The sequence below is a fragment of the Myodes glareolus genome, chromosome 19, assembly GCF_982192425.1.
Source record: "Myodes glareolus chromosome 19, mMyoGla1.1, whole genome shotgun sequence".
NCBI lineage: Eukaryota > Metazoa > Chordata > Mammalia > Rodentia > Cricetidae > Myodes > Myodes glareolus.
The window spans coordinates 1486711-1504446 of NC_142044.1; the positions used below are offsets into that span (position 1 = coordinate 1486711).

Below are 17736 nucleotides of genomic sequence, written 5' to 3' on the forward strand. Positions count from 1 at the left end.
GATTTGCTTTTGTTTCTGTCTCAGGACCTATACCAAATGCATTATGTTGCTTTTATTCTTGAGAAATGTTCCTGACACAATTTTTCCATGCTGTAGAAGTGACTCGACATCTTTATGTTAAAGTATAAAGAAAGAACATTGTCCAGGAAAACAAGAAAAACAGTATGGCATGGGCTTTTGAAACCTCAGATCAGCGCCCAGTGATACACTTCCTCCAACAATGAATGTGTGAGCTGGGACACGGGATGGAGCAGTTGGAAATTCAAACTGAGTTCCAACTGTGTCCTTGGTGATTGAAGGAACCGAACATGTGTGTCCAGGGCAAAGTTGCAATTAGTCCTGCATATTAAAATCACAGTTGGATCTGACATTAATGTATGCTGTGCACTAGAAGGCAGATAATGGCTCAGGGATGTCATTCATTTCTTCTTTCCCTATGGGCTCCTTTCTGTGGGCGGGCACTCTTACCGGGCATTTCTCTTGTATGTGTGAGACTTAAACTATAATTTAGCTTCCCGTATGCCCCCCCCCATGCAGTTTAGGACATGATTCTGATCAGTTTCAGTTCACTGTGCATTCCTTATACCTGCAGAATTAGCTAGGCCACAGCCACTGTTTGTCCCAAGGAGGTCTTTGTGACATGAAGCAGGGTGGATGGGTGGGTAGGTGGTAGCATTGAGACTGGCAGATTTCCTCACAGAGAAACATGGTTTTAAGAGCAAACTGTGGAGTCCGGGAGCTAAGCCATACAGGTGCCTAGAGAAGAAAGATTGTCGCTCAAGGGAAAACCCAGGCTGGACATGCTTGTTGGTGGTGATTGACCTTTAAAATTGAGAGAACCCTAGAGGACGAAGGGTGTGCATGGAAGGTGAGGGTCAAGGAGTGAGTGCTGGAGCAGTTCACAGGCAGGGGGAAGCGTGAACATGACAGAGAGACAGACAGACAGACAGACAGACACACACACACACACACACACACAGAGAGGCTGAGGAAGAGACAAGAACCGAAGCATGAATATGACAGACAGACAGACAGACAGACAGACACACACACACACACACAGAGGCTGGGGAAAGGACAAGAACAGAAGCGTGAACATGACAGACAGACAGACAGACACGCGCACGCACACACACACACAGAGGCTGGGGAAAAGACAAGAACGGAAGTGTGAACATGACAGACAGACAGACAGACACACACACACACACACACAGAGGCTGGGGAAAGGACAAGAACGAAAGCGTGAATATGACAGACAGACAGACAGACAGACAGACACACACACACACACACACAGAGGCTGGGGAAAGGACAAGAGCCGAAGCGTGAATATGACAGACAGACAGACACACACACACACACAGAGAGAGAGAGAGAGAGAGAGAGACTGGGGAAGAGACAAGAACCGAAGCATGAATATGACAGACAGACACACACACACACACACACACACACACACACACACACACACAGAGGCTGGGGAAAGGACAAGAACAGAAGCGTGAACATGACAGACAGACAGACAGACACACGCACGCACACACACACACAGAGGCTGGGGAAAGGACAAGAACGGAAGTGTGAACATGACAGACAGACAGACACACACACACACACACACAGAGGCTGGGGAAAGGACAAGAACCGAAGCGTGAATATGACAGACAGACAGACACACACACACACACACACACACACACAGAGAGGCTGGGGAAAAGACAAGAACCGAAGCATGAATATGACAGACAGACACACACACACACACACACAGAAGCTGGGGAAAGGACAAGAACGGAAGCGTGAACATGACAGACAGACACACACACACACAGAGGCTGGGGAAAGGACAAGAACGGAAGCGTGAACATGACAGACAGACAGACAGACACACACACACACACACACACACACACACATAGGACCGGCAAGAAAGCAAGGCGTCGGCCCCAGAAGTGACCCAGCCGCTGCTTAGAGCACCTGTGTATGCTCAGAACACATGCCGAGAAGGGTAAACCCCTGCAGCCCATCTTCCTAATCCTAGCTGCTGAGCCCTGAGTATAGAGACTATGCCATGCTGTCTGTGCCTCTGGCTGTCTCCAGGCACAGAGTCGAAAACAAGAAATCTGGGGCGAAAAACTCCTCTGGGAGAACTAATTGACCAAACACAGAGCAATCCTAGTTTTGAAAGAATTCCACACATGGGGAGACGAGCCTGAACCTTGAGCTACTTCTCTGCGCAGCAGTCTCCATAGGCACCAGACTCCAGCTTCCACAAGTGTGGTCCCCCTGGCTGTCTAGGCAGCTTGTTAAAAGTGCAGGCTCCCTGCCCTGCCTAGACCTGGCTAAGTCAGGACCTCCCGGCAGGGCCCACAAGCCACCTGTGAACTCTAATTTCTATTCTATCTTGAAGCCCTTGGACCTAGACGTTTAACTCCCATTAGGAAGCCCAGTGTGTGTGTGTGTGTGTGTGTGTGTGTGTGTGTGTGTGTGTGTGTGTGTATGTGTGTGTGTGTGTGTGTATGTGTGTCTGACCCATAATGATGTAATAACTTTGGAAAGTAAAAAGCACTGGCTTCACACGATGGAGTATTATTTCATTGATTACTTCAGTCAGGGTCTTTCGTTTCCCCTTTGATGTATATGTATGTTGCCTCCGTCTCTGCCTCGCTTTGTGCTTGGTGCTTGCGGAGGCCAGAAGGGAGCACTAGGTCTCCTGGAACTGGAATCAGAGCTGTTTGTGAGCCACCACGGGGATCCCGGGAGTCGAACCCAGGTCCTCTGAAACAGGACTGGCTGTTCTTAATCTCTCTAGGCCCTTGCTGGGGTTTCAGTATTTTGTTTTGGAGACCTCCCCTTATCCTTACTTTCCCAACCCCAAAGAAACCCAAAATTGGGCTCTGGGGAGAAAGGCACAGGTCCAGCTGGGGCTGGCCAGAGGCAGCTTTATTTTCTCTGCGACTTCGGGTTCATTTTGTTTCTTTCAGCAGAGAAACACAAGGCTGGTGACTCACATTTACTGTTGAGTCTTAAAACCCAAACTGCAGCTGTCAAAATAAGATTAGTGCTTTCAGGCAGGCTGAAAGGAAGGGGATGGTCCCCAAAATGTGGGCTTGGGTCTGACTTGCCTTTGTAGATCTCTATCCCAGGGGTGAGCCTTTGGCTGAGGCAGGCAGAGACCCCGGTGTTGCCGGAGGAGTGGACTCACTACTGTGGGTAGCTCTCGCCCCTCTCTTGCTGTGATAAACAGTTTCTGACATCTGCATCTTGGGTTAAATAAAAGGAGGAACTATTAAAAAACAAAACCCTAGAGTGCCTTAGTGAAGGTGTTCATTTGCTTTAACTCCAAAGGAGAAATTAAGCCGTCATTGGTGTCAGAGGCCTGCGCTGTGGCTTGTCTACTGCTCTGAAACATCTACAAAAGCCCTTTGATTAAGCCCTGGGTGGTGGCCTGAGCCAAGCAGCCACAGCCTCTGCCTCAGGCTCCCCTCCTCCAAGGCTTGGAGATGCACATCCCGAGTTCTCTGGGCTGAGACCCAGCACTAAGATCTGGATATGAATGAAGGGAAAATTAAACCCAGGGTGCATGTGACCCTCTGGGGAGACTCCATGAATGCATTTCAGCACAGCCTTGAGGCTCGTAGCGAGCACGCCCTTACTAATTGATTTCACCTGCCTTTGCAGTTCTCCAGGACCGATGAGAGATGAGCTAGTTTTGCTGACCGAAGCTGTATGTGAATAGTTGCCCCCGGCGAGGTGGAGCGTGGATTTGGCCAGATCGTTTATTACAAGCTCCAAAATGCCAATATTGCTGTATCTGACCCATTTAGCCAACCAAACTTAGCCAAAGATACTTTTAAAATATTCGTAAACATAATAATCTATGTCTGAAGCGTCCTTAAGTGCCCAATAAAAATGAAACTGTCTTTGTGGAATTGTGACTTGGGCAAATCTTGTTTTCAAGGTCATGCCTGTGTCATGCAGACCTTTCTCTACCCTGCCTTGAGACAGGAAATGAGGAGGCTGGCGTTTGGTATGCCCACTCTGGGCCGCATGCTTCTCCATCTATTATTACCTCCTTAAACTCTACATAGATGGTGCTTTCTACACTCGGTAATTTTACATCTTCCTGAAAACTGTTTCTTGAAGGGCATTTGCTGAAGTCTCCCAGCTAGGGCCAGGTTTGCTTCCAAAGATGGTAGTCACCCCTTGCTTCCCTGAAGAGCCTTAACTGCCGTGTTCCAATGGTGGCCCCCGCATGACTGTTTCCACATCATCTCTTCGGGTCTTTCCCCAAAGCCACCTCAGCAAGACCACCGCTTCCATCACATTGTTTAAAGTGACCGTCCTTAAACACTTCTGAGTCCCTTGCGAGATAGTGCTGTGGGTCCCTCTTCAGTGATGAGCTAGTCAGTGTTTCACAACTGTCTTTCTAGACAGAAAGGCTTCCTTGGTGTAAACACTCCCACCACGGCCATTTCAGGCTGCCAGGGCAGCTCCACAGATGCAGAGCTGGGAAGAAAGACCCGTCAACTGTTCTGGGTGAGCTAACTCCAGCACACCAATGGATTCCTTACTAGACTCTCAGCTCGTGATGGTAGGGATCTTTTATTTTCTTGGTTTGTTGGATTCACTATGGTTTTCCTTATACAGCGAAAATTTTCCTGAATGAACAAGTAGACTGACTCTGTCATTCACAAACACGCCAGGTGCCATGCTAGATAATTGAGCTAGAGTCCTGAGTCAAACGAATACTCGTGAGGATGTGTCTGCCCTGGTGTGATGGACAGGATGGAGTCATGTCGCTGGCAAATTAAGCATTAAATTATCATCGTGGTGAAAATGGCAGAGGGAGACTACAAGGAAGGACTTAACTAATGGTAACAGAAGTCCCCTTGGAAAATATTCTTTAAGATGTGCCCTAAAGGGTACATAGAGTCAGGTAGGCAAAAAGCAGGCAAGGAGGAGTGTGAGCATCTGAGGTAAAAAGAAAGGCATGTGCAGAAGTCCTGGGCAAGAGAACGCTTGATTTGCGGGATAAAGAGGACAATATAGGTGCAACAGGGGCAATCGAGCAGCATGGGCTAAGACTGGAGAGGAGCTGGGTAACCGTGCGGTACTCTGCCTCACGACAGCTTGTGTGCCATGCTAGAGCAGCAGGAAGCCGATAAGCATACTAGGCAGAGGGGAAGCAGTGCAGATTGTTCAGGTAGGCTAGTATAGACACCGGAAGGTCAGGGAGCAGATTGCCATGATCGTTGAGCTGATCCTGCCTCCTCTTGGCAGGGGAGATAAGTAACAGTAGCCAAGAGTACCGTCTCAGGCTTTCTTTTGCTATGAGGAGACACCATGACCATGACAACTCTTATAAAGGAAAACATTTAATTGGGGCTGGCTTACAGTTCAGAGATTTAGTCCATTATCATCATGGCGGGAAACATGACTGTGTGCAGGCAGACACAGTGCTGGGGAAGGAGCTGAGAGGTCTACATCTTGATCCACAAGCACCTGAAGGAGTCTATCACACTGAGCGTAGCTTGAGTAAAGGCCACCATAAAGTCCACTCCCACAGTGACACACTTCCTCTAACAAGGCCACACCTCCTAATAGTTCCACTCCCTATGGTAGCCATTCTCTTTCAAATGCCACAAGTCCCAAAGAGTTGATTGGCTCTGAAGGGCACAGAAGGGGACAACGCCCATGACTTCCAACTTTCTGTGGCATTCTCTGCTAATCTGAAAGGGCTATCAAAGGTCAAACGAGTGCTATAATCCACACACCACAGGAACGCCCACACACAGGGACAACCACACTTCTTAGTGTTGGTCCAGTACCTCACTGAGTTTATAACCCAGGTAAGAACAAGTCTGTGTTTGTGACATAGATGTGGATTTATTTATCTATCTGACAAGTACCTGTTCAGCAACTCCAATGTGTCAGGCATGTAGCAGACAGCTAGACACGGCAGCCTTTCTCTGGTGTCTGAAACTGGAGACGGATGCTTACATGTCCTTGTCCTCAGGCACAGGAGTGCATGTGTGGTACTGAGCGTGAGGAGAGGCGTGGAGACATGAAGACTTTCATTTTCCTCTCTCTCACCTTCCCAGGATCTCATTTCTGTTTGAGGAAATGGCTTTGCGGAGTTAGGAACATCTTAGTTGAAAGGCAGGACATATGGATCATTGTCACTGTCCCTTCCGTCATGAAGTGCATGCCCAGGGACAGTACAGGGAGCTCTGAGGAATCGACAGACCAGTTCACGCTCCCGTGGGTCAGCAGATGTGCGCCAGCCCCCTAGCACCAGGAGTGAATGGTGATGGCTGCAGGACCTAGAGGAAGAAGTCTTTCTGAGTAGGCTCCTGGGAGAGATGATGCTTAACAAGTCACAGCCGCCGTAACTGGGGTCACCAGACAGGAGGCCGAGGGCTGTGCTGGGATAACACCGCCTCTCCCATGCCCCTGAGTTGTTTTTATTCCCCTTCGGTGAAGTCCATCCAGACTGTGGGGAAGGGGGTAAAAAAAAAAAGTTGTTTTTCAAAAGCATAATGAATTGTCCAAAAACATCTGCATTTTCTTTTCAAATGGAAGTGACCACTGCCAGGAAAACAAGAAGTCGTTTTGTTAGAACCCAGTTTCCATTTTATTCCTTTCTCTTTGTTTAATTAGATTAATCTCCCAGTGGTCTCCCTTGGGTCAGGACAAATCACTCATGGCCATAAATCCTGACGTTCTAAAAACAGTATGAAAGAAAAAGCCGCATAGTGCCAACTGGCAAGCTCGCTTTCGTGGGACAATTCTTTGGGAATGAGAGCTATAATCCTTCCTGACCCTACCACATTCTCATGTGCGGCTGGAGAGGAGACAATGGTGGCTGCCATCACCCTGTGGTTGGGAGCTGTTGCAGAAAGAGCTGAGCCCCGGGGTCGCAGGTCCTAATAGGAGCCTGAGTACCTCCCACACCAGAGGATCATGGGGACTTTTGTCCATGGGCTCAGTGATTCTCACCTGCTGTGCTCTGGGGACTTTAAGGATGTTTAGCAAACACTACTGCCAAAATCCTACTATCCCTGACATTCAGGTTTAACGAAAGGGGTGTGTCTTGGCATCGGGAGAGAGCATGGGGCATGCGAGCATGTGTGCATGTGCCAGAAGCCGACCTCAGATGTTCTTCATGGAAACCATTCACCTTGCCTTCCTTTCCTTTTCTATTCTCTTCCTTTTCCTCTTTGCCCCTGGCAGAGTCTCACTGGGAACTGGATCTTACCAGTCAGGCTAGGCTGGTGTAAGTGGACATTTTCTGTCCTGACCGCCCAGTCCCAAATAATCAGCTCAGAGACTGAACATGAATTATAGATACTTGGCCGATAGCTCAGGCTTATTACTAGTTAACTCCTACACTTAAATTAACCCATATTTCTATCTACGCTTTACCACGTGGCTCAAGGCTTATGACCTTGCTTCTTGTCTACTTCCAATATCCAGGAGGATAACTATATGATTTTCTTCAGGTTCACCTTCTTATTTAGTTTCTCTAGGATCACGAATTATAGGCTCAAAGACCTTTAATTATGGCTAGAATCCACTTATGAGTGAGTACATATCATATTCCTCTTTTTGGGTCTGGGTTACCTCACTCAGTAAAGCGTTTTCTATTTCCATCCATTTGCATGCAAAATTCAAGATGTCATTGTTTTTTACTGCTGAGTAAAACTCTAATGTGTATATGTTCCACACCTTCTTTAACCATTCTTCTATTGAGGGGCACCTAGGTTGTTTCCAGGTTCTGGCTATTACAAATAGTGCAGCTATGAACATAGTTGAACAAATGCTTTTGTAGTATGATAGGGCTTCTCTTGGGTATATTCCCAAGAGTGGAATTGCTGGGTCCTGAGGGAGGTTGACTCTCAGTTTCCTGAGAAACCGCCACACTGATTTCCACAGTGGCTGCACAAGTTTGCATTCCCACCAACAATGGATGAGTGTTCCCCTCACTCCACATCCTCTCCAGCATAGGCTATCGTTGGTGTTTTTGACTTTAGCTATTCTGACAGGTGTAAGATGGTATCTCAAAGTGGTTTTGATTTGCATTTCCCTGATCACTAAGGAGGTTGAGCATGACCTTAAATGTCTTTTGGCCATTCGAAGATCATCTGTTGTGAATTCTCTGTTCAGTTCAATACCCCATTTTTTAATTGGGTTAATTAGAGTTTTAGTGTCTAGTTTCTTGAGTTCTTTGTATATTTTGGAGATCAGACCTTTGTCTGATGAGGGGTTGGTGAAGATCTTCTCCCAGTCAGAAGGTAGCCTTTTTGTCTTACTGACAGTGTCCTTTGCTTTACAGAAGCTTCTCAGTTTCAGGAGGTCCCATTTATTCATTGACTCTCTTATTGTCTGTGCTACTGGGGTTCTACTTAGGAAGTGGTCTCTGTGCCTGTGTCTTGTAGACTACTTTCCACTTTCTCTTCTATCAGGTTCAATGTGGTCAGATTAATGTTGATGTCTTTAATCCATTTGGACTTGAGTTTTGTGCATGGTGATAGATATGGATCTACTTTCATTCTTCTACAGGTTGACATCCAGTTATGCCAGCACCATTTGTTAAAGATGCTTTCCTTTCCATTGTATACCTTTAGCTCCCTTGTCGAAAATCCAGTGTTCATAGGTTTGTGGGTTAATATCTGATATGACCTCGTTTCTTACATGCCCTGCTTGCCCAGCATCTGGCTGGCATCTCTCCTGACTCTGCCCTCCTTCTTCCAGTCATTTTCAGTTTGGCTTTCCAGCCTAACTTCCTGCCCAACTACCAAACTGACAGCTTTTTATTAACCAATGAGAGTAATACGTATTTTAGTGCAGAGAAGGATTGTTCCAAGCAGGCTGGTCCACTGGTGAGCCCAAGGATCCAGCCGTCTCTGTCCCTGCAGTGCTGGGATCGCAAGCACCTGGATGTTTTACACTGCCTGGCATAGAACTCGGGTCCTCAAGTTTGCCCAACAGTTGCTCTGCCACCTGAGCATCTTAGAACCCCAGCATCAGTGTCTTTAGAAGGGGTCCAGAAAGTTCTAATAGGCAGTTGGATAAAGACCCTTCTGCTTCGACAGACGGGGTCACGCAGTAATAACCTGGATTTTGCAGAGTCCCAGCCTGTCCAGAAAGATTCAGGCCGGCCTCACAGAGATCTACCTGCTTCTGCCCACCCTGTCCTAGGATTTGACTTCAAAATACAACTTTCAAAAGGTTCTTTTGTGCTGGGCAGTGGAGGCACATACCTTTAATCCCAGCACTCGGGAGACAGAGGCAGGCAGGCAGATCTCTGTGAGTTTGAGGCCAGCATGGTCTACAAAGTGAGTTCCAGGACAGCCAGAGCTATTACACAGAGAGATCCTGTCTTGGGTGGAGTGGGGGTGGGGCTTTTATAATACACTAATTTTTCTCCTGTTCTTCTAAAAGCTCTTCTTAAGAATTTTTAAGCCAGGCAACTGTAAGTAAATGAGTAAAAGCCCTCATTCCCATCCCTACCTGCTCTTCATGGTTAGCAGGGGTTCTAGGGGGACCGGGTGACAGGGTGACACTTGGCATAGAGCGAGGGGCTGCAGGAGTTCCTGCCTTCCTGCAGAAATGGCTTAGAGACAGCTGTTGCCAGTGAGCCGGCTTTGTTTCTCCAGCAGCAGTGCAGAGAACTGGCCACCTGTAGAGGGACTTAGAGTCTAGTAAGGGAGACAGAGACCGCATCACTGCATGAACACATATACCGTTAATATCATGCTACATGCCAGGGAGGAAGAGCACAGGAGTGTACTGACGGCCAACGTGGAAGGCCAAAAGCCCCACGTAGCTCAAGCTCCTCACGGCAAGAGGCAAATGTCCCATCACCCGACAGGCACACCGAAGTCTGGGACTCTGGGCCACACTGCGTAGTTTTCATCGTGTCGGGCTGGAAGTCAGACGAGGTTCCCAGAGCTGAGGATGTCTGTGACAGATGCTGCCAGACACAAAACACGGTTTGGATGGAGTCGCTGGTGTCTCCCCTGAGTGTGGCTCTGTCGTCTGTTGAGGAGAGTTCAGCTCCTCAGGCTACTGGAGGGCTCTCAGCCATCTGGTGTCTGTGATCCCTCCCAGCCTCGTCTGCCACTTGCCAGGGAATTCCCAGAGTAGAATACAGCTGCCAACCCTGTCCTCCGTATCAGCACGGCCCTCAGTCTTCATTCTTCTTCTTAGACCTGTTCATTTTAATATGTGCTGGTATAGATATAATTTAATTAATTAATTAATTAGTTTGTTTGTTTTGGTTGTTCAAGATAGGCTTTCTCTATGTAACAGACCTGGCTGTTCTGAAACTTGCTTTGTAGACCAGGCTGGCCTTGAACTTACAGAGATCCACCTGTCTCTGCCTCCCCATTGCTGGGAATAAAGGCGTGTGCTACCACCGCCTGGCTTCGTTTTTGTTTTAAGGAGAGATGACTCAATGATAAAGAATATACTGACTGCTCTTCCAAAGCATCTGGGTTTGACTTCCAGCACCCACATGACAGCTCATGACTGTTGTAACCCCGGTTCTAAAGGATGTAATACTTTCTTCTGGCCATGGGCACTACATGCATGGACGTGGTGCAGGCAAATATCTATAAAAATAAAAAGTGAAAAAGTGCTCAATTTATTTAATGAAAATTCTGAGTTAGATCAGTTTTTTTTAATCTTTTCACCAACTTAATATGTTTATCCAAAAGCACAATGCAAAATGAGAAGATCACATAGGTGATATTACTTCTTTATGTGTGTCCCTGTGTGTGTGAGCAAGGGTGTGTGCCTGCACATGTGTGTAATACCTATGGATGTCAGAGGACCCCTTCCTTGTCATTCTTCAGGCACTGTGCACCTTTTGCTCGCGGGTCTGCCACTAGCCCGTGTCTTCACCAAGTTGACGAGGCCAGCTAACAGGGAGTACCAGCTGTTCTGTCTCTTCCTCCTGTCTCACTGCCAGGATGACAGGCATGTGCCACCAAGCTTGGCTTTTTATGTGGGGTTCCGGGGATCAAATGCAGGTCTTCTTGCTGCCAAGACAAGAGCTTTACAGACCGAGCCATCTCCCAGCCCCTTGGAGGTGACAGCCACACATGGCTGTTAGAGAAGCTGCATTTGCAGTGAACGAGAGCAAGTGTGGACTCATGGATGTTCACGGTGCTGAGAATGAGTGACAGCTGAGGGCTTGTCCCTAAACAAGGTTTTCACGACACCCCCTCTGAGGCCAGGGACTATCACAGAACAGGGAGCAGAAAGAATGTAAGAGCCAAAATGCAAGGAAAAGGGCTGCAGAACGCTGTCTCCGGGGGACAGCAGCCACTGCTGCAATCACGCTCTTACAGCAGCCGCGGCTGCCTGCACAAGGCCACCCCACCATCAGGCAGAGTTAATCATAGATCCGGGAGGGACTTATGGGCCCCACCCTTCCTTCCTGAGCTATTGCCTTCTGGTGGATTCCTGGGGAGGGACTGTCATTTTCTTTAGTTGTATATCTGTTGGTAACACCAGCCCAGGCTCTAATGGATATTTCCAAGCTCCAGGTTTTCACAGACAGCCCTGGGTAAACTCAGTGGGACATAAAACAGAACGCTCGGCCATGAGTGTGGAAAGGCGCAGGTAGGAGAGGGAGGAGGGGGAGGAGGAGGAGGAGGGGGAGTAGCCAGGAAGCAGTACATGTATGAGATTGTCAGAGGTCAGATTTAATAAAATGTATCTGGCTTTTAGAGATACATTTCTCTGTGTAACAACTCTCACTATCCTGAAACTCATTCTGTAGATCAGGCTGATTTTGAACTCACTGAGCTCCACCTGCCTCTGCCTCCCGAGTGCTGGGATTAATGGGATTAAAGGCGGGCACTGCCACTGCCTGGCAATAAAAGATATTTTTACAAGGAAGAACGATGAGGCTGGAGAAGCAGGTGAGCTGTAAGAGTGTCCCGCAGAGGACCTGAGTTCAGTTCCCAGCACCGTGTCAGGTGGCTCCTGAGGGCCTGCAATGCCCGCTCCACAGAACTGAAACCCAGAAGCAGCTGTGCTTGTGAGCACATTCAAACAGACACATGGTTAAAATTAAAACCAACCTTCGTTTAAGCAATATAGACCTTTTTTTTTTAAGTATAACTGAGAGTCAGGGACTAACAGAGCTTTCTGAAAAATTGAATTTTATTACCCTTGATGTAGTGACACTTTTTAACCAAAGAAACTTCCCTTTAGTATCTCCCATCCCTTTAATATATCCATTCCCTTTAATGCTCCCTGACTTTCTCTGGTTTTAAGGGCAGGATTGTGGATAGAGCTAGTCATTTCACGGCATCTGAGCAGTCTCCTTGCCAGGAAACAGCACCATCACGTCTGCCCAACTGTGCCAAGGAGAGGCTGAGTCAGTGGCGAGTTGAAGGTGCCTTTAACCTTGCTATCCTCTTACATATTCCTACATGGCAGGACACGGATGTCCATACACGCATTCCCACACTGCATGTCCATGACAAGTTAGCTCAGCACTTTGTGGATACGTGGTGGCTGGCTAGTTGACTCAAACAAGGGCTTGAAGAATTTCCTCTCCTTCATTCCCTGTAACCATCCTTAGCTCCTCCCATGGCATCTGGCTTCGCCATCTTCCTCACCCAGTGAATGGATGAATGAGTGAATTCACCCAGTGAATGAATGAGTCGAGTGCGTGAAGACCTCGCCTGTAGTCAGATGGGTAGAGGAAAGGCTGGTGGAACCTGGGGTTCAAGGTTGTGCTTACAACTTGCCATGTGTCTTAGTTGGTGTTCTGGTGCTATGAAGCTGTACCATGACCACAGCAACTCTTATAAAGGAAAACACTAATTGGAGCTGGCTTCAAATTTAGAGGTTAAGTCCATTATTGTTATGTTGGGACGTATGACAACGTGGTGCTGGAGAAGGAGCTTGTAACGCCCGATTCTGTGTTACCTTTCTCAGTATGGGTCACGTGCCTCCGTACGCGAGTTTGGGCAAAGGCCTGGAGATTGAACAAAGACACAAGAGACCAGAGTCATTCGACAAGAGATCACTGAATGCCACTTTATTTAGCTTAATGCAAAGCTAATATACCTAGGCCCCCGGTAAGGGAATTTCCTTTCAGCCATAGGGGAAACTGGCACCGTACAGGACCTTCCCAGGTCCTTCCCAGGCAGGGGGCAGGGAGCAGCAGCGGAGAGAGACCTTGGTGCTGTGTAGGAATTCTCCAGGGCAGGTGGGAAATTACCATACCAAAAGTGAACAGTGTTCTACAGCTAAATCACCAGGCTACCGCAGAGTGAGCACAGAAGCAAAGAGGATGCTAGCTGGGTGGCCAGAAGCATCCTAGAAATTCACCCCAAGGAGGAAGGAGAGACCGGGCCCAACAGGAGCTGAGAGTTCTATGTCTTGATTGACAGGCAGCAGGAAGAGAGAACACTGGGCCTGGCTTGAGCATTTGAAACCCCAAAGCCCACCCCAGTGATACACTTCCTCCAACAAGGCCACACCTCCTCATAGTGGCACTCCCTATGACCAAGCATTCAAATCTATGGGCCCATGAGGGCCATTTGTACCCAAACCACCGCATTCAGCAGAGTGGTGAGTCTGTAGCTCCCTTGGCTGCCTTTTCTGCATGATGTCAAGGGTCACACAAAACAAAGTCACCTCCTGTATGCTGATGAAGCTGCGTTTGCCCAAAGGCTAGGAATGGTGCTTTATGGGAGCAAGTAGAAGCTCTTGCTCACAACTCAGCTCTCATGAGTCCTCAAAATCATGCTCAAAGTGGTTTTCATGACTGCAGAAAATGCAAAATTGATTTTAATTAAAATTATTTCATGAATTTCCATATAATTCCAACTTTGAAAATGGTTTTATCAGCAGGGCAGTGGTGGTGTATACCTTTAATCCAGACACTCCAGAGGCAGAAGCAGGTGAATATCTGAATTCTAGGCCAGCCTGGTCTACAGAGTGAGTTCCAGGACAGCCAGGGATACACAGAGAAACCTGTCTTGAAAAACAAAAACAAACAAAAAAGGAAAATGTTTTTATCTACACTAAATGGATACAAAGTCAGCAGTGGTTGCTCTGGGTGGTAGAACTACAGGTGGATCTTCCTTTTATGTATTTTGCCCCTCAGTCTTCAACAATAATGTATTAAAACGTGCAATGTTATTGAAGTTTACTGTAGTAAGTGCTATAGAGTTGAGTAGCTGTGGGCCAAGAGCACTTCTGCTCCTGAGCTGTGTGCTAATGGTTCAACTTTGCCTCAGTCCAGGATCTGTGTGCCTCAGAGGATCACGGCTGTGAGCAGCTATGTGTGAACCTGCCTGGTTTCTTCGTCTGCCAGTGCTACAGCGGCTACACCCTGGCCGAGGATGGGAAGCGATGCACAGGTAGGTGTCTCTTCAATCATGTGTGCTGAGAAAGGACATAGAAGTACAGGAAGGAGAGCAGCAGAATGCAGCATGCATGAGGCCCAAATAGTCCTTTAGATTTTAATGAAGTAGTCAGTGCTGTGGTTTAGTTTTTTAGGCAGAACTGAACTTTAAAGACTTTTTTGCTTGAGGTCAGTATTTGCTTATTCAAAACCCTTCACATGAGGCACGCTTATGACAGTCTATGTAAATGTATTTGCCTGTTACATCACTGCTTTAAGGGACAGTGCTATGCAATATGCCCTTTGTACACCATAAAGATTTGTCTCTCGAGTTGGTTTAGTAGAAAGCTGAGTGACTGGTAGCTAGGCAAAAGGTATGGGCTGGATAGCCAAACTGAGACTACTGGGAGGAAGAGGGGCAGAATCAGGGAGATATCAGCCAGCTGCAGAGTAAGCAGGGTGTGTACAAAATGAGGTAACAAGTCATGACCCACATATGGGTTAATTCAAATGTAAGAGTTAGGTAGTAACAAGCCTGGGCTATCAACCAAGCATTTATAATTAATATTAAACCTCTGTGCCAGTTATTTGGAAACCGGTGGGTAGGACAAACTTCCACCAACAATCTAGGTGAATTAGAGCTTAGTTTGGGGGACCTAGCTATATAGCACAAGTGTTATATATGAAATTTACCTGGTGATGGGCAGGGGTGCTATGCAGTACCTGACAGACACTAGTGACCTTATTTTATCCCTCATTTTGGACCTGCAGTTCAGAGAAAGGCCTAACTATCTGTACTGACATCATGGTCACAGAAAATAAACAGCCTTGAGAGCCAGGGAAGGGGTCTCCATGAAGTGCTTGGAGCTGCAAGCACAGCTCATACAGTTGAACACCCTCCCCACTTGGCATCTCCACAGTGATCAGTTGAGAGATGGGGTAGAGTTTTCCCGAGCCCTTGTAGAGCAGGCCAGCAAACCCCTAAGATGTATGAAGCCCCTTCCTGATTAGCTGCAATTCCCTTGCCTGGTCTCATTCATCATTAAAGCAAGAAATGGCAGGTAAATGCTGGGTGTTCAATGAGCTGGACAGAAGTGAACGGAGATTCCTGACCAAGTCTTGCTTCTCTGTTCTATATCCCGTTGCTTCCAGAGACCATGTTGGATCCCTTCATTCCTTGTTCCCCTCCACAGTATATGTTTATCCTTTTGCATTTCAAATGAGTATTTCCCAGCATGCCCTAGTTATTAATTAGGGGTATGAAAGGCAGGAAAAAGACAAAAAAATGGTCATTTGCTATTTGCATGGGAGTAATGAGAGTAATGTGACTTTGTTTTTCCACACTGGTAGATTTGAAAACTCCCTCATCAGAGATAAGCAAATGGGACTGGTTTACTGAGCACTGAGTCTTAAAGCTATTTATCAGAGCGGGGGAGGGGGAGTAATTTGCTGGTGGTGACCATGACCGAGTGGCAGGATATTCTGTTGGCACATCATCAAAAAAGAAGTCAACACATAACCACAATACTTATTAATTTGTTTCATTAATTTTTATCATAAAACTGATACTTAAAGGATGAGAAAATCGCTGTTAATATTTCATCGCACTTCTACCATACTTCCCCTAGAAGTATCTACTATAAAACATTGGTCCATGATGAACAAGAAGTTATACTGTTTATTTTTATCTGCTAGGGTCTTTTTTTTTTGCCCCTTCCTGTTGTTACATAAGTAGAAACTTTGTGAACTGAAAAATTAAAAATAAAAAAGGTAGAGAATGGGGCCTTTGTGAGGACAGGGATAAGCATCAAGGTGTCAGGAACACAGTTCTGATTGACTGAGTAGGGGAAGACACAGAATAAACTAAGAGCTTGTGGGAGACCCAGGGGATAGACAAGGAGGAGGCCAGTCCATGGGAGGTTGGGAAACTAGAGGGTGGTGGGGAAGCCAGTTCTCTCTGTATTACCAAATAATTGCCTAATTGTCCCTGTGTAGTAGAGAATCTTTGTGTCTCTCAGGATTGTGCTGTAAGTTTGGAATTTGGCATTTGCTGAAGAGCTGAAAGAATGAGCGAGAACACACTGTGTTTGCCAGGAGCAGTGCTGGCCGTATTCATCCAAGACGGGTGTTTTCCCTGCTGGTGCTTATAAGCGTATGAGAATGTGTTGGGCTGGAGGGATGGCTCAGTCGTTAAAGGCTAGGCTCACAACCAAAATACCAAGAATGTCTTGCCTGTATTAGGCGGTCAAGCGGGAGAAACTGTGTATCCTAATGTGACCCGGGCCTCATCCCTCTGATGATCCTGGCATTACCATCTTCACAGCTATCCTTGACCGCCATTGACTAAGCCTCTGGGAGAAGCAGACCATGAGATGAGTGGGCAGATCTCTGTGACTAGTAGCTTCAGTTAGGGAGTTAGAATTCTCAAAAGTCAACTGCTGTTCCATGGGGCTGTGTTGGGAGCCCAGGCAATCATAGAGCCCCCAGAGGACAGAGGTAGAGAAGACAGACATTCTGAGGGACTGGCCTAGAAGATCTGCATATAGAAGGACATCTATATCATCTGGACAGATGAGCAAGCAAGAACCCATGTGATGGGCAGGGATGGTATGGAGGTGGAAGTGTTTTCAAGAGAGATAGCATAGTAAAATATCATTAGAAGCTACACAAGCAGCCGAACAAAGGCACTGTTCTCAAAGATGGAGACTCTAGGAGCTATGAAATATCACAAACCAAACCAAAACAAAACAAAACAAAAAAGAAAAATCACCTCATCGTGTTTTAAGTAAGATTACAATTTTGTGTTGGGCCACGTCTTGACTATGCTGGGTTGGACACACCTGAAACTCATTACCTTGAACTTCTAAGACTCTGAGAATGATGCCATAGGGACGGAAAGAGATGAGAATGGATTCAAGGAAAGGTAGCCTGGAGTTTTGGGCAAAGCGAGGTTAGAATTATGAGACAAGGCAAGGACATGTCAGAGAGAGTGGGGGAGAGAAAGAGCAGAAAATAGCCCAGTGCAGATGAGGATGCTCAGAAAACCAACAATATAGGCAGGAATCGACATGTTTTCCCCTTGTTCCTTTTAATGTCCATTTAGGTTTTACAAGTTTAAATGGCTATGTGTCTTTACTTGTTTTGAAGACATCTGATCTGGACCTTCAAGCCTTACATACCAGTCTTCAGTGAAGTACGTCTTTATTTCACGTAATCTCTAAATTTTATTTTTCATCCATAATGAGGAGTCATGACAGCTACTACAGATGATTTGAGAGGACAAACTATTGAGTAAAGTTCCTGGTGTGCACTAGACCTTGGTCATGACTGTGAAAATAGCCATGATAGTCATT

The 17736-nt window shown here is 46.8% G+C and overlaps 1 protein-coding gene across 4 annotated transcripts in view; it reads left to right on the plus strand.

Annotated features, from left to right (window-relative positions):
• Positions 1 to 17736, plus strand: part of Matn2 (matrilin 2) — a 127224-nt gene that overhangs the window by 65311 nt on the left and 44177 nt on the right. For all 4 annotated transcript variants that reach the window (XM_085679128.2, XM_085679127.2, XM_048457188.3 and 1 more), the window contains one exon: positions 14277 to 14399. In XM_085679128.2, the coding sequence (XP_085535254.2) occupies positions 14277 to 14399 (123 nt within the window). The remainder of the gene's footprint in view (positions 1 to 14276; positions 14400 to 17736) is intronic.